Source organism: Fulmarus glacialis, unplaced genomic scaffold (assembly GCF_000690835.1).
Source record: "Fulmarus glacialis isolate BGI_N327 unplaced genomic scaffold, ASM69083v1 scaffold8859, whole genome shotgun sequence".
In the NCBI taxonomy this organism is placed as follows: Eukaryota; Metazoa; Chordata; class Aves; order Procellariiformes; family Procellariidae; genus Fulmarus; species Fulmarus glacialis.
Window position 1 is genome coordinate 9,400 of NW_009235154.1, and position 22,767 is coordinate 32,166.

Below are 22,767 nucleotides of genomic sequence, written 5' to 3' on the forward strand. Positions count from 1 at the left end.
AAGTATTATAATATGTGAGTGTATGGAAAATGATTCTCTACACTAGAGAATAAAATGACAGCTTTTACAAGTTATGCTATACAGTACATGAAATGCTGCACATTTTTTCAGCTGCTTGAAACAGTATTTGCTATACAAGTGAAAAAGGGTAGACTTAGAAGTTTATTATTTATAATACAGTGTGTTAGAAAGCACAAACAAGTAACATTCAAAATAAACAAGCTCCCAAAAATCTAAAGAAATCTTTAGATGACATGTACACAGATTATACTCAAGTTTCAATATACACGTTATTGTTCCCCACAAGACGCTCCACTTCACTGGATTGCTGGAACATGATGAAAATTGAAGGTGCAAGAAAAGCACCTCCCAGGCCATGTAAGCATTGGATGGGCAGAACAGCAATTTCCTGAAGTGTTCTCCACAGTCTTTGGCTCTACTATTTCTTACAGCCATATACTGTGGCAACACAAGAAGAGAGATGGGCTCCAATTACACGCATTGTCAATGCCAATCCAGCTATCTGGGCAGTTGCTAGAGCAATTCAAGGCACTCTTCCCAGTGCTGCCAGCCCACAGAACCCCCTGTGCAGGACACAGCATTTTAAGAGACAACCAGGCTGGGCTAAAGTATGTTCTTGAAGGACATGGAACGAAAAGTTCAAGACAAACTCCTTCAGAATGTCCAGTTCAAAGTTCATTCATACTTCACAGGCACACCAGCTTAAGAGAAACATTCATGTATACATAGGTAACACTTTAAAGCATACCGCTTCAATGTGTTTAGTTGCTTTACGGTTAAAGTGGTGTAACATATCAGCAGCTTTGAAGATAGTGTTCGTGGGGCATGTTGAACCTAATCTCACAGTAAGATTTTAAGCCTACTTCACAGTTTAACAGTTGTCTCCTTTGCTTTTCCTTCTCATTAAGAGGCAGTGTCCACAATGAATCGTCTTTTACAACTGTTCCGCTTACAACATAAACCGTAATGCCAACACCCCCCTAGAAAATGTACTCACAGTAACACTGTTTTTGCTCTGATGTATGTGGTATTGACACTTAATTGTAAGCTTTTCCCATAATATAAAATACCTTCTAGATCAGAAAGATTTAAAGATATTGCACTGTTGTATTTTACTTTTGCCTCCCAATCTCATTCCAAGTATTTACGAAACTGTAAACAAGTCATTTTTATACAGTCTTCAGTACTGTACACCTGCGTTCCAAGGAACTGGAATTCAGTGACACCTTCGTTAGAGATACAGTAGCCTAAGCACAGTGTAAGTTCTGTCCAGCTGCCCTCTTCATACAGTAACCAACAGGCCACTCCTCCCACATTCACACCTTCACCTTCCTCTTCTGATCAAAGTATGCATCAAATCTGGATAATGCATATTCCTGGAGAAACAAGGGACATTCAGTACTCGATACAGTAAACACAGCTGAGTTTTCTTATTTGGGATGGGGAAGCATAATGAAGGTATTAACTGTGATACCTTCCTAATCCATCATCTCAATGCATTAATGAGCTCTATTTGGGAAGGATAATCTCTCCAAAGGTGTTCTGGCCTCTTAAAAATTTCCTCCAATCTTATTTCAACTCTAACACACTTAACTGCTGCCAGCATGTCAGAAAAAACAGGAACTAGAAAGGTCAGAATTTCACTAAGAATGGCTTCTGCAACACTTCCTGCAGGATATTCAATGTACCTGAAAGTTTTATCACTTTACAGTACGCTAAACATGTATCAAGAGTTAGACTGATCTGTTTCTCAAGTACAACAAGTTACTTGGCATTGATATTGTCGCATACTGAACACCAACATGTTACCTGTGCACTTTTGACTACTCAATTTCCAAATTCACATTTACTGCATGCTAGCTTCCCTCTTGCAAGGGATCTCTTATGGCAAAAGAATACTTCACTACAAGGCATCATCCCACTGCAAGGCCTGACACATAAGGCTGTATTCTCTCTTTGTAACAATGGGAAGAATTTCTGAACTTTTTTACGATCTTAGATGTTCTTTACATTCATAAGAAAAGAGCACAAACTAGTAACAAATTGGTTTTAAAAAGTTATACTCCACTTAGAAGATACTAGTTGCTGTGAGAGGCCATTTCATTTACTTTCTGATAACGTACCATAGGTTACTTAATAGAGTATACATTTTTAGTTACACGAAACTACGATTAGATAACTTACCAGGTAACCAAACTCAATGGATGAGATCTTTGCTTGTATAATAGACCACAGACCCCAGAAGAAGTGTGATGCAAGGGCAAACCTGAAATTACAAGGCTATGTTTACTGAAATACCCAGCTAATTCACACCACCTTATTTCAATATCCTGTTAGAATAGTATTCTCTAGTTTGGGGATGTCCACACCTTTTCTTCAAGTATGACATTATAAAAATAATTCCATTAGCTTCCCCATGGAGCAGCATTTTCCACTTTCTTTACTCCACTAATAGTGTATACCACATATCTAAAGGTTACAACGGACAGATTTTCCTTTGCCACGTATAAATAGCTTAGAATGTCTTTTGGCTGAAGTTTCTCCACCCAGTGAGGTATACAAGTATGGGTATCACAGTGGAAGTTTCAAGTTGTAAAAGACAAGTTACCTGTTAACTTCTATCAACACTTCTTCTTCTAGTTTGGACTTCTCTTCATTGCTCAGATTTTCAAAGCCATCATGGAATGCAGACAGGTAACTGGAGATAAAATGAAGCTGGAAGGCAAGCAAACAACAGTTACAGCTCTTTGTCTCGAGACGAAGTTCTTTCAGAACTAGGCAGGCCTTTTAATAAGTTGTAATTTATTTTTTCCAAACATCAACAGTGCTGGAGTTAGCTTTAAGATTAATGGTGGTTCTACTAATTGCTTATGGTTTAAGAAAAGCCATAATATTAGGACAACAGATGACATTTTGCTACTGCCAACTAATTTCACAGCTACAGTCCACAACTACTGGACTTTTTGTGGTGAATAGCTACAAGGCACATAGTAAATATTCTATCCTGAATAGCTATTACGAAATTTCTATGATTTTTAAAGCAAAGGTAGTCAGGATTACAGAAAGTGTTATATTTAAGGAAGTCATGGAGGAAAGGTCTTGGGACAGAGTAAGTCCGAAACAGAACTGGAAAAGAGAGTTAAGATTTGAAGACTGTGGACACTGGCATTTCGTTATGTCTTATGTGCCCACCTGTTGCTTCTTTGAAGGGTATTTAAGAACACTAGCTTTGAAGAATGGGTACTTCTCGTATGTGTAATCATACATCCATTCACAGAAGTGATTTCCAATGTCAAATCCTCTGTAAAAGAGATAAAGACCAATTACCTCAGTATTTGCATACCAGCAATCTGTTTTTGCTTAAGCAAACCTAAAATCAAGTTTAAAAGCACAAGGCTACTAGAACTTACTGCAGTTTTGCTCGAGGAGGCAGAGAATTGGAATACAACTTTTTTGCAAGTTATTAAAATCAATTAGTAAAGATGGGCAGTTAAGAATGAAAGCTACCAGCTACATGAAAATACTCGACTTTGCTACCAAGTTTAATACCAATGGAGGCAGTTAAAATACTTGAGTATGCATTACATCTCAGCACGAAGTCAGATGCATCTCTAATGTTAGCATTATTGTAGGCAAAGAGGTCATACTCAAAGTATTTAACATATCCCACTTCTACATTATTGGAATTCAAGGTTCCAGTATGTTCCAGCTATGCTAATGTTTAATGATCCCAACAACCCCCCACACTTAGATCATCCTTAAACACAGGTACTAGATGACTAAGGTAATAACAGAAAGCATTTTGTGTAACCATGTAGTGAAAAACCTAGGATTACTCTTACCTGCACAGATGAGAAAGCCATTTGAAAGGACTGAAGAAAAAAACGCAAAAGCAAACTTGCCCTACATACCTATGTACACACAATCTACCATTCTCCTCATCTCCCCACTAGAAAGAAATCTGACATGCAAGCAAGAAGCCATTTGTGCATAAACAAGCCCTCTAGTCTGGCCAACCAAGGAACTCCAACAACTTTGACTCTGCTGTATGCCTATACCCAATGCCATCGGGACCAGAGCTGTTTTGACTAGTTGTATTTGCTGTCCACCACTAACAGAGCAGAACACAGTCCACTAGGATAGTCAGATAACCAGCAGTGCAGCACTTGCTCTCACTGTAGCATGTAGAAAGTAATACACCTTCCTGCTAAAAAGAAAATAAAGTGATTTACCGGTAATTATAGCTGCTGTATTCAAAGTCAATGAGCATCAGCTTTTGGTTTTCTGAATTCTCTCTGCCTTCCAGAAGCAAGACATTACCTGAAAATTTTAAGATAATACAACATATTCAATAAAGTCCCAGGAAAATCACAGAAAAGCAATACTCTATCTTAAGAAGCATTGTTCAGATAATCCCAGTTATCCCTTACATCTGCGCCGAAGAATGATAGGAAAAGCCAAGTTGCACTGACTGTATACCAGCTCATTGGAAGTTGAGATATATAGTATAACCCTTGTAAAGCTGAAAGCAAGAAAGTTTTCTTCTGTACAGGCAGGGGTAGATTTGTTCTCCCAAGTGCCCTGCTTCTCCAGTAGCTTGCAGCTACCTCAGGTGACAGTCAGCCTTAGCAGCCCTTGCTGAACTTTCTTTCTACAGCTTAAGATCTAAATTATGCAGCATCTCTTATACCTCCATAGCACTATCACTGATCACACAACACTTGGGACAGGATTTGCTTTTCAGCAGCCTGAAAGCCACAGACTGATCACTTTGCTATTCTAATACGTGGCATAACCAGTACCTATAGAAAAGCTCAGCCTTTTCCTTTCTAACAAGGACATTGCTTTACCTGTCTTTCAATTCACTTTGTCACTATAATTCGTCTGAAAGACACCAAGTCTGCCTCTGTCAAGTGCCAACTAGTAAATAAATTTAGAGTAGTTTCGATTTCTGCAACAGTTTGTCCCCTCTCCACAGGTACACGTGTTCTCTATGCCATACCCTTGCACCAATAGAACAAGCACAGTATTTTGCTCCCCGCCACCCCTGCCTTGGAAATTTAGGTTCCAAAGCTTGCTCCAGCCCTATCATGCTCCGACTCCTCCAGTATTACACCTTGCCACACGAGCAATGAGGCCTCGAACTCCACCACTGTTGAGCTAGCTCTTCAGACCTCAGTGGCGTTTTCCCCTCGTGCTGCCTGTCCTCATGTGCCTATCCTCCAGGGCAACCCTCTTCCAGGCCAATTCCTCAGCCTTAGCTAACATGGCTGGGACTCCTGAGAACAAGAGAGTCCTGCATATGGTCTTAATATAGCATCCTTCCAGCTCAGCCCAGCTTACCCACTGTACAGGTGGCAGGGAGCACAAACACAGCATACCCAACACCTTCAGCCCTGCCTCCTTTTCATCTCTTTTGAGAACTGGCTCAGAAAAATTGTTATTCCCTCCATGACTCCCAGAGAGAGAGCACTAAAAAGAGGTGGATGAGGTTTGACAAGGTTTTCCTAATGTTTCTTACCAGTACAAGCTGAGAACTGCTGAGTCAAACTACCCTAGTCTCCATTTTCACCATTCACTGTACTTTTTCAGTATCTTTCTTTCCAAAGGACTGAAGTATATCCTACCCTGATCATGTATACTGCAGGCAGCTAAGAAAGGTACGGTCTTAAAGGAAAACACCCAAGGCTCCAGCGATAAACTGACCTGTACTAACAGAGGATGTGTACACGCTTGGCATAACCCAGTTATGATACTAGGCGTTCTCTTAATTAGCCTGAAGGGTTGCTGAAACCAATGCATTTTGTTTTGCAACTGTTGCACACTGGGAGTGCACAGGCTGCTGTTTCACGTCAGCTACCAGGGTAGTACCTCGATAACATGACTACCTCTCAGAAAGAAAACAAGTGACCAGAAAAGGCTTAATACTGCATCATTGAACAAGGTTATGAAATATTAGCAGCTTACCTTCTTGACAGTCATTGTGGCAAAATACAACTGGTGATGAAGTAGCTTCAAGCATAGCTCTAGAAAACAGCAATACGTGATCTTGTAAGTAACAAATCACCAAGTTCAGTTCCAGTTCCAAGTAAAGAATGGATTTTGTTTTAAGAATTTGAAGAGCTATTCAGTTCTAGCTATTTTCTCAATTAGGAGCCCAAGATCAGGACAACAAAGTTGGACTTTGCTGATCAGCAAGTCAGATCAGCAATTGATCCTATCAGTTTGTAGTCACAAGACATAAGGTTGTTACAGAACCAAAAGCAATGCCCAACTTGTAAAGTAAAATTAATATAGGGTATTATACTGTATAATGTGTTTGAACAAGTATACAAATTCGTACTGAAACTGTGCAAATTGGAAGACAGAGGTAGACAAAATAAGCCTACCTTAGATTTTTCATTTCCTGGGGGAGATTGTAACTGAGGAGTTTGTTCAGTTTTCTAGTTCTGGATTCTCTGGTAAATTTAATCCTCAGCACTTGATTTAGATATCTGTTAAAAACAGAGACAATAGTACAGCATTTGTGACAAGCATATCAGTCTTCCCATACTAAGATACCATTTAAACTAAAATGAAGAAAGTTTTAAAAAGTTACTAAAGAAAATGTTACTATTCTTCAAGGTAATTTAAGTTCCTCAAGTAACTATGAAACAGTTTCTGGGTACAGTGAGAGCTTGTGCTCTCAGGCATTCAGGAAGAATGATCCGCTTATCAAAATTACAACAGGTCACCTTTTTTCCATACTTTAAAGTATTGCGTAACTTACTTTTCCATTGTTCCAAAAAGCCACTTTGGTTCTTTATTAAATGGCATTTTCATGCCATGAAATCTAGCCATCTTCTCAGCTATTTCAGCAGATATGTCAGGTAAGCTTAGTTCTTCAGTACTTAGTTTCCTGCTCTGTAATAAAATACAGTATTCTTAAAATACAGTTAACTGATTAATTACAAAAGTGTGATTAATTACAAACACTAGCATAAGTCTCTATATAGTACAGTATAAAATACCTGCATAGTACTCAAGCAATACACTTTTTTCATCCCAAATTAACTTACAAAATTGCTGTCTTTGGAAAAGCCGAGTTAGCCGGCCTAGCTTACTTATGACTTGGTCAATTCTCTTCTAGATCAAGACCTGGGGAATATCACATCTCACACTAAGAATATCTTCAAAGCAGACTGGGTGTAAATATTTAAGAACATCAAAAGCATCTGCTCTTGTTGCTGTTAAAGGGAAGTGTTACTCCATAGCTTCCAATGCTATGTTTGGTATCTAACAGGCTTTTTATCTTCATTTATTAGTCTCTGCTACAGCTGAAGAGTTTTTAGATCTCTCTCCCTGGCAAGAGCTATAATAGGGCTCTCCAACACCCTCTATAACTGTATCAAATTACAGCTAGCAATTACTACAGGCTGCCAAGTATTCCATTCCCACATCCCTGCTTTTCTGGGCAGTCCAGAGACCTTCTTGTCATGATCAATTAAAACAGCTACCAGCAGCAGCCCACTAACTAATCATGAACAGGACTTACGGGAATGAATTCCTCCAGTCGCCCTTGTGGAAAGATTCCATAGAGCTTCGGGCCAAGAGCTCTCTCTGCAAGAATGGCAAACATAACACTTTCCAGAACCATGGCTTCTGCCCCCTACAAAAAAAAATTAAAGCATTAGTTGGTGCTTGCACAGAAATGAACTTAGGTGCACACAATAGCTAAACTGCTACAAAGTGAGAAATTTTAGGGTTAGCTTTAAAAAGACGACTCAACATTCTACTAACCAAAGTTTCTTGACTAATAACAACTCGTAGTTATCATAGGAGCAATATAAGTATTTTGCTTTCAACTTTAAAGCTGGGAAGGAAAATCTGTATTACTTACAGGTACTGTTAGTGGGCCAGGTCAAAGGAAAACTATGCAAAAACTAAAACACCCTCCTCCTCCCTAACCTGTGGGAACTCTGCAAATTCATTTCCTGAAGGAGTTTATCCTGCTAAAAAAAAAGCACAGCACATATAAATATTATCCTTGGCTATTTTAAACCACTTTGGAACACTGCCTTACAAAAGGACATTTTAACTATGCAAGTGAATGAAGTGAACGACTGAACTAACCAGTTTTTCTTTTAGAAGAATGACTTAGGATTTGTTTCTCGTTAAGCACACTTTAGGTCTTTTTTTTCTTTTATTAAAGAGAGAATAATTTACATGCCTGCTAAGGAGCATTTGTGCAAATAAACATTCTTCGTTTTCTATCTCCAAACACACCTCCAGTTTCAGTAACTTTTATTCAAGGTTTTCCTTAGATCAATCAACTCAGTCCATAATAATCACAAGCAGACAGCTTTTTAATATGAATGTTTAAAAATTAATAGAAATATGAAATATGTCTCAAAAATACAGTTAAAATCACTGAAGTATAGCTTTCTTGATGGGTAAGATTAGCTGTAAGCGAACACAGAAGCCACAGTATAAATCACTACTATTAGCAATTATGTTAACCAGAATCCAACTGTATTTAAATCCTAGAGGTCTGCTAAGCCTCTGCCTACTTTTGAGCAACTCATCTCAAAGTCTGACCCATGACATTTAAACGCATAAGAACTAAGAGCACAAAATTAAGAAAGCTCTCAGGTATTTCGGACTACAGAGCCTTCCGCGTTACTGTAGTCACCGCAGTCTCAGACAGTAAATAACTCTTTCTATACAAGTTTCACTCTTGAGTATGCTCCAGGCAGTTCCATTCATAAGTTATTTTTATTACTGGCCCACACTTTATTATTCTGGCATCTTCTCAAGAAACTCTAGCATTTCATATTGAAGTGTAGGAAAGACTCATGTAACTATGTTCTGAAGCATTAACTTCAATCAAAGGTAAAAGAGTCATCAACAATTGAGAGTTTAAGGTGATTTGCATATGAATGTAATTGCATCCATATCCTCCACTGTTTTTCCATCTCAACTCCTCGAATCAGAATGGAGAACTAATGCACCAAAAATACATACTTTGAATCATTTCACATGCCCTTACCACCACAGATCTGAACTTTTCAGTTCAGTCCTGAAGCCTAATGCCAAGCACCAAAAAGCAAATTAGATACAGGTTACTGCAGGTCCACTCCATTACTAGCCAATATTGAATTTGTCTGTGCCTGGTACAACACGAGGATGTTTTAAAGCCTGATTACAGCAATCCTGTTGGCTGTTCCCATTAAGATGTCAGTTCCTTGTTTTCACAGCTTACTGAAAAACCAACTCATGATACTTGGGTAACAGCAAGTGCCAAAGAAATGTTCTTCATTAAGATGTCCCTTAATGCATCAGAAGTGACAACCAGAAATAGTGAAATTTCCAATTACTCAACAGTCCACTTCTGGATTACTTCTGCCACACGTCTGCCTAGCCCTAGTCCTTTAACACATGCTTAAAAATTTAGAACCTTCAGATAATCCACAACTACGTGATTGCAAGTTTGTAAACTTCTGTGTCAGCAGTGTTAACAAGGATGGCTGCATCTCTCCATGAAAGATCTGCTTCAAGATTAAAAAGTATAAAAAGCAGCAGTGTAAGAATATTAAAGTTTGAATGCTCTGGTGCCTGACTCTTAAAAGACAAAGGTTTAGAGCACCAGAAGAACTTCCTCTACTGTAACAGAATGGTCACTTGGGAACAAGTCCAATGAGAGCTCTAGAATAATGCCATCTATGTATCTCAGGCACAAAGGCTTCTTCATAATAGCTGATGAACCTTTTACTAAGTCTCCACTCCCTACACTACTGTCAAGTATAGGTATGGAAATAAACTACTAAAGGACATTAGAAAATTCTACAGCATACTTCATATGGATACTGAACAAATCTACGCACCTAACTCTTCAGTTAAATGTTCACCTGATGACTTTTTTTAAAGGATCAAGCATTGTAACTGAGTATATTATGTCCCTCAATGTCTTCAAACACTTTGCAATATATTTATACTGCCAAGACAACAACCTGTTGTTTTAAGCTCTGAAGCTCTCAGTTTTAATCAGTTTCAAACAGATGTAACCATGAGCACTTGTATTTAAAACAAGCTTCTGGAGAAGATTTGACCACTCACACTTTAAAATGAATACTTAGAGCCAAATGTTGCATTTCAAACCTAAGAATTATAAACACTCTTTACAAGACTTTCCCAGTACACAACTCCCATTCAAGCAAGGAGAGGTCAAAAGCCTTTCTATACTTCAGTTAGAACTGAAGCTACTGCTTTATTCTTGCTTCAACAAAAAGCTCACTATAAAACACATGAAATAGTAATATTCTGAGGAAAATGACCCCTAACTATAGCAAAACCAAGGTAAAACATAGATAATCCCTGTTAAGTGACCTTATGAGGTGACAGAAAACTATCCCATCTCTAGTCACAGTTGTCAAACAGCAGGCAGCTCAGAACAGCTACAATGCTTTTGCTAGTGATCCAGAACATTTTGGGATTACCCAGAGGTTTTTTTCCTCTCCAAAGGATGACACTAACTCCTCTGATCAAACCTACCTACAGTTTTTACCTAGACTCAAGAAAATTAACAAATCCATGCTGACAGGAATTCTTGAGTACACTGATCCAACAGTGAAGTTCCAGCACTATGAGATTAATAGCAGAAAACAGTAACCTACCAGCATAGAATCACTATTTTCAGGCAACAAACGAAGACAGTTCTGAAGTTCAAAGCCTTGCTTCCTGCACTGCAAAACTTCTATGAGCTGCTGGCACCAGGGTGGGGCTTGTTTGGATTTTTGTTTTCTTTTATAACTTTAGGAACCTTTTTTTACTGATTGGGGCAGGGGAGAAATCAAGGCACCTCCATTTTTCATCTCTGAGGAAAACAGAGGAATCAAACTAGTACATTTTTCAGTTCAGTCTTGATTCAACTTATTGAAGCTGTTCCAGTAAACTTAACTGAAAGTTCAACAAAACTTCAAAAGCAGTCATTCAACAACAAAAATTTCAAAATCAGTTTCAACTCACTAGAAAAAAAACCAAATGCTTGAACTGTTTCAGATGGCATTCCCAGAAGGCAGAAAATACAAGGGGAGAAAAGCAGCACTCATCGAACGAGTAAAATGTACTTCTCCCTAATCACTGCCAAAACCATTACAGAGCTGAAAAATGATAGTACATAACAAGCAAAGCATCTGGCTAACATGCTGCAATGTTATCCCTTACTGAAAAAAATACTGCCCAGTAGAAATCTAAATTACCAAGTTCTGTTCAGATGACTTTATGAAAAAATACACTCAGCTAAACATTATGCTGCGTGAGCAGAAATAGTTCCAAATGCAAGAACTTTAAGTCTGCAGAACACAGATGATCCAAGCACAATGCTAATCAGAAACACTTCATGTTCAAGAGGAAGTTCTCTCCAGCTCCATATACTTTCCTCAGAAGAGTTCATCAATGTACTATAGAATAGGGATTAGCTAAAGCAGAGTACTGATCTTCCTCTACTAAAGAAAGAAGAGCCTAGTATTAGAAATAGCGGTACTGATACAGATGTTAGAAATGGTAAGAAACTAGTTAGGGTAGAACTGAGGGGGTGCTTCTTGTTAATGTGGAATGCTTAAATCTTTCCAAACAGACACTCACGTTATAATGTTACTTCTATGAGCAAATAGATTTCTTTTCTTCATTACTGTTTATGGTTTCTAGAAACACAGCCTCGACACCAGGTGAAGTAACTACTGGTTTAGAACAAGCAGGATCACCACATTTCTCTATCATCTATAAAATTCTGTGAAATAAGCAAATTTAGTTACTCACTTGCAAGTCATTTTCTTTCTGAGACTGTACAGACTCTCCTTTATTACAGGACCTCTATGAATGAGAAAAAGCAAACACAATGAGAAGATGAAATTTAACATGATTAACCTGCAACCACCAGAACAAAGGGAGTAGAAGTGCCAGCTACAATTAACTAGATATCTCAACACTGTCTTGATCTGTGACAGCTACAGCACTAGTATCCATCTGACCTCTGCCCACCACACTATTTCAACAATTCCAAAATCTTTCAAAAGCATGTGCCACTGAGACCAAGCCACTCCTGTAAATAGCCAGAGAGCTGATTTTCAGGTGTTTTTTTATTGTTTTCCAGTATTTCAAAACAAGATTTCAACATATCATGAGCTTAGAGGAACATTTTTAATTAAGAGAAAATTAAGTCCCTCTGCATGACATCTGGGATGATATTCTTGCAGCTAAAGCACTTAAGAGACACATTACAGAGATTACATAAAAGCCTTAGAAGAGGCAAGTTATGAAGCTTGCAAAGCACTTGCTTTTTTCTAATACCTTATTTTCCAAATTTCTTGTGACTAGAATTTCCTCATTTCAGTATGCTGTCTAGGCTATACATACAACATACCACTGGCCATGCAAATCCACGATTTTTCTTCAAATGAACTGCCCATGTAAGCTAAAGATGTCTCAGTAAGAACTGCAGTATACTAGCAAAACTTTAACAAATTCCATGCATAATGTATTGTGCTAGGATTGTTAACAGTCATTATAAAGCAGTTTCAGAGTATCAAACCATACCCTCAGCAACTGAACCCTCAATGGCACATGCTTTTAATAGAGCTGCACATTTAAAATTCCAGATGTAATAAAAACCTTGTCCTTTAAAGGGCTTGAAGGTAAGGAGAAGAGAAAGCAAATATTTGCTTAGAATTAGCGACAGTTTGTGGCTGCTATTTATGTTGCAATTCCACCGCTGACTGTTTAAACCAGACTAGCTTTAGAGGCCCATAAAGGTAGCCTGCATCTCCACCTTCTGAACAAAAACATTTGATTCATAGAACCGTGTGCATACCTTTCTGTTCCAAAGCTCTAACATGTCCAAAACAAGGGTGGAAATATGAACTTAATGGAATACAGTTAAGCAACACCAGCTGCCTTAAGTACAATACAACAAGCTAATGATTTACACAAGCTATGCAGTTACAGTATTTCAGAAGCTATAGAAGAAGTATAGTTAACATGAATCGATGGTCTTTCAGCAAGTACTTCCCATTCCACTAGGATAATAAGTTTAAAACAAGACAATATGAAAACTACTATTAGTTTATATTCCTTTCAAGGAAATTAATAAAGTCAAAACATATTCACTAAAGCTAAATGCATAACTACTCAATAGTATTAAAGTCATTTACAGAGGGCTTCTCTGAACAAGCATGTCCTACATCAATACCACTCTTGCATCTTACAGATTTTTCTTGAACAGTCAGAAAGTTACTCACCATCCAGGAGTCTTTCCTGATTAATGGTGCTCTCAGAATGGTTCAGTTCATCAGAAGGTAAGCAGATTAGGCTTTTCCCTAGAACCTGAACTGGCATCCACTTTCCAGAAGTCATACGGTATAAAGAGCTAGCCAGTTCTAAGAGTCCACCTCAAATTAGTGTTGGAGATAGCCTAATGGCAGCTACTGTGCCATTAGAAAGAGACAGTTAGGGATGTGTACTGCAGAGTCATCAGAAAAGGAGACTTCTGCGGCATCCCTTCCTCTCTTCTGTTCCCTCAGCATGGAGCATGAGTGTCCAGAGGAGAATGAATACAAAGTAATTTGTAAATAACTTGCAAATATGAATGGGAGCTTGGAGAGGATCAGTCTTCACAAGTGGCCACGTACTAGTCCTAAAATTAGGAAAGCCTCCAGTACATGTGGTCAAGGAGAATGAAGCAAACAGGATGCAATTTTATGTAACAGAAGCTTAAGAGTTTAACTCTAAGAGTTTAACAGACGTTTAAGTGGTAGGATTTGATTGTTTTCTGACTGCGCAATCACCTATGAGAACTGTGGTTCAAAGTGAAACATCTCATACCATGAGGTATTTGATTTACTTATTTAGCTCATGTGTTCTTGGCTAAACCAATCAAAAGTTCAGTTTTTCCATAAACTCTAATAGCTTACGCTAACTTATGCCCAATTCTGGGAGCTATTTACTTCAACAGCAATGAGGATATTTTAATTACCCAAGTAAGAGAATGATTGAATAACTGCTGGAGGTTTTTAATCACTCTCTACATATGGAAACATTAGCTAGAAAGGGACACGTGTTCTACATGTTTAAGATTTCTTTAAATATTTGTTCAGTGCTTCTTTTATTGTGGGAAGGTTTATTCTCACAGCAGATTAAGAAAGCTCACTACAATTTTAGTAAGGGAGGACAGCTATATGCACAGAGACAACAGAAGTTGCTATAGAGTCTACTTTATGATCGTGTAAATTGCTTTTAAGGCAGGAAGCTTCAGGCACAAGATGAAAGTCCTAGAATGGGAGACATTGCACATTATTTGATCTGTGATCAGAAGATGACCAGACAGTGTTTATACATCTGGTAGTTTGACACAGAAAATTGAGTTCTTCATCATTTTCTCCCTAATGCCCCAAATTTATTTCTCTGGTAGCTGGAAGATGAGCTCTGTATCAAAAATCCCAAATGATGCCTGGCAGGAGAATTCTGTATAAAGGACGAACTTGCAACTTTTTTCCCCCATATAACCCTCAGCTCTGCCCACAAATTTAAGTCTTACATTATAACTCCATTTTTCTGAGCTTATTCAGCTTTAGTAGTTTTCAAGACTTCAAAATACTGCAATACTTTGATTTAGACAAATGCCTAGGAATTCAAATCCCAAGGAATTACAACATTACAAGAAACTGCCTGAGAGGTTAGAGGCAACCTATGCAGGGGGCAACTCTTCTTAACTCTAGAAGCTGTTGGAAGACATCGATTTGAACTTCAACGTATGGGAACACAAACAGTTTTAGATTCAGCAATAATTATTTCTCCTTCTACGAATCGGCCGTTGATCACTGACTCCTGCCAGACCTGAAGGAACTGATACTAATTTGCTGAAGTCCTAGAATCTAGTATGTGAAGAGTAATTCCCAGTTCAAGCCCTACAAAAGCCACAAAGACATCTCTAATCCTCTTCATTTCAAGTTACCATTCTCTTATGAGGGAGCAGAGGAAAGGAAGGGGCAGTACTTTGATATTTTGTTATGGCTGTAAACATTCAGATGCACAGACAGTAGCTGGTGCTACTTAAGCCTTATTTTTAAACAATGAAATCCAGTACTAAAGAAAATGAAAGCTGTAGAGAATGCTCCAACTTCAGAGATCTCATACTATACCGTGAATCGTGTCTGTCACCTGGAAACCAGAGTGCTCTAGGCACGATCGCATGGGCAAGCCTGCAGCAGAGAACACATGCATATACAACTAAAGTGGTACATTACCCCCAGAATACCCTTAACTCCACCCAACACAAATATATCCCCGTAAGAGGTGCTTGGTTTCTTTCAAGCCGTCTGCCAGTGCCAGGGATTTGTAGTTACTCCATGCTACAAACAGACATGGACACCAACAACCACAGAAGACGTTGATAATTACAGTTACACAGCAGTCTGCATTTTATTTAGTTACAAAAAATAAAAGGCAGCAAGGCAGGTATGGAAAAAGGTTTACCACAGAACTGTGGCAAGCATTTATACTTATTTTGTGTCTGCTCACATAGAAATTGAGAGACCAGAGAGAAACATTAGGTATACTGGTTTGTTTTTCCTCATTTATATACAAGATTTTGTTTTCGCTGTTGCGAAGTAACAGAGCCCCAGTGAATCAGAGTTCAAGGTTCTTTTGACATGTGTAAAAGAATGGGAATCAATGCCCAAGTTACCTTTTGATAGATGAACTTCAACGAAATTCACCTTAATTTGAGCTTCTTTTTTTGTTGATGCTATCTAATGTTGAAATCCTATCAGCATTTCTAAGATGTGGGAAGTTTTGGTTGTTCTGAATTTAGAAACACTACAGTGATCTGCATATGAAATCCAATCTTAAAGTCCGGACATTAAATGGCATATTGTTGGAGAACCTTTTGTTTCAGTTGTTTTAACACTGATATAGCCAACAGTTAAAGACATTTTACCATGAGGAAGTTTTACTTTCAATGCTCCCCTTTAAATTTAGCAACTAAGCTGGAGCAAGAATAAGTGAAGCAGAGTAAGACATTTCCCTTTTTTCAATGTAGAACATATCTGCATTGTGCCTCAAACATTTGAGTTTTAATGTGGTTAGTACTTTAACCTGTCACAAGCACAAATACTTGTCTTAAAAAAGAAGTTCTGCTCAAGGATATACTCAAGAGAAGTCCTTGATTTTTAAACACCCATGCCAGTGCGACCATTCATAACAATGGCCGAGCCAGCTCAGTTCATCTCCCCCCAACTCCCCCCAAAACAGTCATGCACACAAAAAATTGGCTTAAACATATCAGCTATGACAGAGGAAGGCACAAAGCCTTCCCTGTGTGGCAGCTTCAGCCAACTGGCATGGTTTGTATTGGATGAGTTTCATGTACTGACATTTGTGTCTTCCAAGATTCATAATAAGCAAACTGGGGCTATTTTCAAACTGCAAAAAAGGTTCCTTTAAAAGGTGGCTCAAAGAATTATGGTGCCAGTATCATTCATTCTTAAGTTAGTATCAGGTATCTATTTTTCACTTCTATTCAAAATTTTAACTTAAACTTGTCTTCTGTATGTACAACAATTTGGTGCAGATTGCTATAGATCTATAGTATTTACAGTAAAGGAATAAGAAGAGCTGATATTATCACTGTTTTGTGCTCCAATTTCAACAGAAAGTAAAATGGACAAGAGTTAAAACATGCTACAAAGGCTCAAACAAACAAGAGGTAACTACTAATACCCAGTGGCAGTTACAATTAAATCATCAAGAATTAAGTCGTGATTTTAGCATAAGGTCTCAAAACTCAACTTACTTAAGCAGTGTCCCTTAATTTCTGTAGGGCTTTAAACTTAAGCAACATTACTAAAAAAATATCAAATTACTCCCTCTTAACAGGCTTGTCGTAAGATTCTGCTTATGCCACCCAGAAATTCATAAGAATCCTAAGTGAGGTTTTCAAAATACCCCGATAAAACAGTTTGCTTATATTTTAACTTGCATTTAAGGTAGAGGGGCTGGAAGAGACAAATGTTTGTTGACAAAAATTGTGAACCTCAATGCAATCTGAAAGTTTTACCTTGGGACTTTCTCTGCTTACTTAACCTTTAGTGAACTGCACCAACAAGAGCAGTCATTTCACTGCCACTACGGAAATAAAGGAAGTTAGACATCTCAAAAGATCCTTCAACACCAAGAGTAGAAAGGTTAGAAAGTTATGAACACACTTTCAATTTTCAAACCGAATTAGTTCTGATTTTAGAGCCCAAAATTTTATTTTGATTTCTTCAGTGGATAGGGGCACAGAAAAGGCAAGTTAAAAAAACCTCGGAGGGAAGAGGAGGGCAACCAAATTCTAGAGTCTTCTTTACTTTTTCTTTGAAATATATGGGAAAGGCCACATTTCTTCACAGCTCTTGGGCAACAAAAGTTCTACCACTACAGCAGTTTTACAGCCCATGTTCCTACTCAAGCCTTCTACATATTAAGTCAGCATTACATTAAAGCCATTAATAATTCTGAAAAAAAAAAATCTTAGCATCAACCCTAGGAGTCATTTCAAAAACAAAGTTTCTCACCACCATTTTTTTCACTTTGCTTTTGGCTTCTTTTAAACTAAAGTAAAGACTATTTAAGCTTGAATTAATGAACTTCTACACACTTTTCTTGTTTAACAGTTTAACTTTCCCAACACACATACAGTGGTGTAGCCAAGCATTTCATGCTATTTCAAACCACTGGAATCTTTTACATACTTCTAGTAAAGTTTGCTACCACGGGAAAGTTAATACCTCACATAGTATAATAAAAGAACACTTTAAAGCCAGTTAAGTCACAGTATCCAATGAGATTTTTAATAGTAAGTTTGGTCAAGGCAGCGGAAGCAGGAAGAATGGGCTGAAATTTCAGGAACAGTCAATCTCCTGCAGATATTGGATCAGTTATTCAAAACAAGTGACTGAGTACTGGAAAATATCAAATTAATGGATAATAAACCCAGACCCTCTAAGTCAAATAGAAACAATTGCCAACATCCAAATGTAATTTTATGAAGCTGCAATTTTTCATAAGGTTAAACACTTATGTTATGATTATTACAATATAATCAAGTGTCTAGCAGAGATGGGTAAGAGAAGATCTGCTGTACAGTCCTACGGTAACAGCCTGTAAGCTTTAGAAGAGATCACCTTTACAAAATATTCTTGATTTTAAACCTTACAATTTGAAACAGATTTGCCAACCACTTCTCTTAAGGTTTGACAAATTTCAATGCTATTTACTAACCAAATAAAAGAAAAGTAACATTAGAAGAGTTCGACAAACATCTGGTTAAGCTTCTATGCTAGCTACGAGGCATATCACACATTTAGGAAAGCATGTTTTGGAATGAGATGGCTGTACAGTATTGATGTTTGTGCTTCGTTTTTATTCTAACACTACAGATCAAATTTTCCAGCAGCACAATTACCCATGAGATCTAATAAAATGCTTGAGCACTGTACAAGTTTGACAAAACCTTCAACTTTAATCTCCGAGATTCGTAAGTACTACCAAGATTAAAATTAAGCAGTTTAGTCTCTTGCAGTCTTGCTAGTTATGCCAAAGACCTACATACTGCACAGAAGCAAACTTTAATAACTTTTCTGAAATACCACAGTCCAAACTTAACACCATAAACAAAACATTACTGATCAACCGGACAGCAAATAAGCCTTCAGCTGATACAAGCCAGTCAGGATCTATATAGAAAGGAGTGTAAGTTCTAGACAATAACAAACTATAAAGAAAACTGCTTTAAGCTAGCAATCTACCCCACTACCACTAAAACACATTCCCAAAAGGATAAAGAAGCACACACTTGCAGTGTGTCACAGATGAAGATCTCCAAACATATTACAATTAAGCTACAGAAACCCTCCCACTCCCAAAGCACTCTACGTACTCACCATCTGCAGGATTGCACCGTATAAGCGCAGGAGAACTTTCCGTGGTTCATCTGCAACTGTCTCAATGGTATCAGGTAGTGAGCACTGAAACAGCATGTTACTGAGGCCACCTCTATCAAGAGAAAGGCAAGTTTATCAGCTAACTTGGATGAGCATACATGTTTCATTTTGTACAAATTAGAGGCACATTAATCATCCTTTTAGTATGATTAACTGACCTACTCTAACATGAGAAACCATTTTCCAACAGTACTAATAACTCATAACATATAAGGCTTCAATCAAAAAATTGGCAGCTTCATGCTTCTTAACATATAGTTCACCATCAAGATCTATTGATCCAAATTACAGCTCAAGCTATGAACAAACTGATGTAAAACGCAACAGGCAACTTAAGACGCGTACTTCTGTTAACTTAATTATTTTCAGGACTTCTAGAAAGCTATGCTGGAGTCTTTTCAGATATACTTGATTACACAAACAAGCAAGACGACAGCAGAATAAGCTTAAAACCATGCAGTGAGTATAAAACCCTAAGTCTGAATTAAGAGCTGGTATCACTGGGATGGCAGCTACCTGAATACCTGTGCTACAGCATCACTGATGAAAGTCTTACTTATGCTATCATTCTTCAGGTCTCATTTTCAATTTTGAAATTTACAATGAAAGCAGTTCTTTATTTTAAAGAAATTGCTCGTGTTTGTCAAAACTAAAGTCACCCTCAGAATCTTATGAGGTAAGACACAAACTAGAGAGTCCTGTGCTTCAATCATTCAGGGGTTATACTAGCATGCTGGCTTTTCATATACAACAGTGTTCTTACAGGAAAAAGTGACAGCATTTGTCTTCTACAGGTTTATCAAGCTAGATACTAGATTAGAGAAGCTAAGTTTCTTGATTTCTAGTAGCCTACTAAGAACATCAGTCTACTCAACTCACATTTTCTTTACTACATTGTCTTTCTGCATCCTCTTCATTATCAATATGCTCATTAAGGAGTTTTCAAATTTCCCTTCTGCAATAGATTTTCCCTATTACTTTTTCCTCTACTATAAAAGTACTGAAACTTCTGGTTTATTTGCAAAACAGAAATGCAAATCAGCTCTACTGAAAAAAAATTTTCTGTCTCACCATTAAAGAAAGAACTTTCAAAACCAGATACAATCCAAAAATAGTAGCTATCGGTAAAGGGATGAGGTAGCACAGATTTAAGAAATAAGTAATTTTACTTGTAGCACACTACATAACTTACTGCAGTTAACTCTGGAATTTAAATAGTAGTACCTCTGTCATGTTGTGATTTCCTTCACAAAGTAATGCAGTTTTTCATAACTCCCAAAACATAGGTATTTAATGTTACCTTGCAGTGAGCTTTGATTCCAGGAATCCATGGCAGATCCAAAATGCAGTGGCAAAAATGTAGTTCTTAGTCCTAACCTAACACTTCTCTCAATGCTTTTTCAAATATTTTTCCGGGTTCTCTTACAACACAGTGGGGAAGTAGTAAAGACTTTCTTGAGAAAAAGGCTACTAAGTAGATGACCCGTATTTATTTACTGGGAGATGATACAGAGGAGAAGTGCTGGCCTACATATCCAAAGTCACAATTGAGACAGAAAAAAGAAATCTCAAGAAAATAGGGTAAAACAGCAGCTGCACAATATGCTCAAGAAAGAAGACAGAAGAGAACCAGGTGGCTTGGCAGGCATCCAAAAAAGGATGTTTAGAGACAAGAGAGATGAAGTAACTTTGAACCATGAAGGTGAACAGGTAGAAAAACCAGACAGATGGAAAGGATATCAAACGAAGAGCAAAGCTAGACTGTTCAGATGCAAACAGAAAATTGGTTAGTTATACCAACTACATTTCTGGCTTCATTTAAACTGTGCTAGACATTTTTGAAAAACACTTGCCACCTTTTCTAAGCCTCTGATGTAGACTTTGGTGAAAGCATCAATACTTAAATAGATGTACTAAACACATTGACACCCACTTTACAAAAAATACCAGACTAGAGCTCAAAATCCTGTACAAACAGTTATGTTACTTATTTAAACACATGCTCAGCCTGCACACAGTGCAGGAAAACCCAGAAACTCTTATTTTTTTATACCTCTCCAGCCAAACAGGAGTGTCTTACTGAGGCTGAATTCCACTGAAGTTGCACTAGTTCTATGCACTTAAGACTTCAAAAGTTACCTCTAATCAAGGAAATCCATACAGAAGTCTAATAAAAGGTATTGCTGTCCTGAAAGGTCAGTAGACTCACCAGCTTGTTTAAGGGTCAAAACAGCATATCTCACTCTTACACAGATACAGCTACCAGTTAGTCTACTGCTACAAATTACTTAAAGGTTAAGTCCTTCCAAGAGGGCCACCTATTTTCAGAGCGTGCCATAGCTTTCCCCCAATCACAGCCACAGCAGTTAGATGTGCTCATATACTTGCATTCTGATTAGATGCGAATCTATTTCTTTGCTCTCAAACAGTAAGGACTGGACCCCTTCATCCTACGATACCATGTACCTAACAGCTGTTCATGAACATGATTTGCACTAATGCAGTCAAAATGGCAATACTGACAGACATATTGGAGAACGCATGCTGAATGCTTGACTTTTGTGAAACTAGAATCAGCAAACCAATATGATGCTGCATTCTTCGTAGATAAAAGTGGTGAAAAGACTTTTGCCAAAATAAATGCAACTGCCAATTAGCATGGTTTTACGCATTCTTAAGTTTCAGCCCATCCTCTCTTTCTCCCAATCCAAAAACCATCAAGCCATTTTGAAGTGGTGTCTCAGAAGGGAAGTTTCCAAGAAATTCAAGAGTAACTGTGCTAAAACGTAAGGCTTTAGAAAATAAGTACCAAAGTCAGCAGTACACACTAATAGGGATGAAAACAGAATTAAGCAAGTCAGATTACAGACATATTATCAGACTAGTGTACTGTCTAGGAACAGTATCAGTCTTCTAAATATTCTCTCCCTTCATGAACTTATTATGATCCTGTCAAGTGAGGAGAAATGATCTAAAAATATAAATACTATCTGCACTGGCTTTCAATGAGTTGCTCATTTTCAATAAGGCTTTTAAAATACATTTAGAAATGAGCATGACGGGTTTTGACTATACTTCTATATATCAGAGCTTTGTCAACAGTTTATGCTCTCTTAGCTAACTGAGGTAGATTTGCAGGTATTTCATGTGTCAACCAAAGTAGAAACTCTAGGAGAGCAAACTCAGGACTCAAGGGGAGAAGCTGACAACCATATCCTTTGAAACTCTATGTGACTCTACATTTGATCAGATAGAATGATCAAACACTAAGACACTAGACAAGCAGTCTGTAAAAATGAAACTCTGAACTAGCACCGGTGTAACTAGCACACAGGACTGATACAAAAAAGAGACTAATTCTGCAAAGAAGGCAAGGATCTCAAACCCATCACATATGGCTTCTAGAACATCCCCCATTTACCTATTTCTGCTGCCAACGTGCTGAGTCACAAGTACTTGTTACTATATATGCTAGAAGATGATTCACATCATCGATACACCGCATTTACCTGCTAACTTCTGAATTTCAGAACGGTCAGGGCCACGCCAAAAAAGGCACTTTTTTCTCAGGAGGGAGCTCCGTACTGGGTGCCGCCGTTTCTACCAGCTCCATCATTTTTACCAGCTCCATCAGGGCCCGGGGCCCCTCCCCCGGCTCAGGGCCGAGGCGCTGCCGCCGCGCTGCAGCACCAGCCACCTCGCACCGCCACCCTCTCCTGCGGGGGTGTGT

The 22,767-nt window shown here is 38.1% G+C and overlaps 1 protein-coding gene across 1 annotated transcript; it reads right to left on the minus strand.

Annotated features, from left to right (window-relative positions):
* Positions 1 to 726: 726 nt before the first annotated feature.
* CHKA (choline kinase alpha) lies at positions 727 to 19,097 on the minus strand (the record flags this gene model as incomplete). Its single annotated transcript, XM_009585905.1, has 11 exons — positions 727 to 1,397; positions 2,206 to 2,287; positions 2,630 to 2,736; positions 3,214 to 3,322; positions 4,254 to 4,341; positions 5,989 to 6,047; positions 6,411 to 6,515; positions 6,791 to 6,924; positions 7,556 to 7,669; positions 11,818 to 11,871; positions 18,978 to 19,097. Coding segments are annotated over 11 exons (1,032 nt in total), but the record flags the coding sequence as incomplete, so codon positions are not given.
* Positions 19,098 to 22,767: the final 3,670 nt, after the last annotated feature.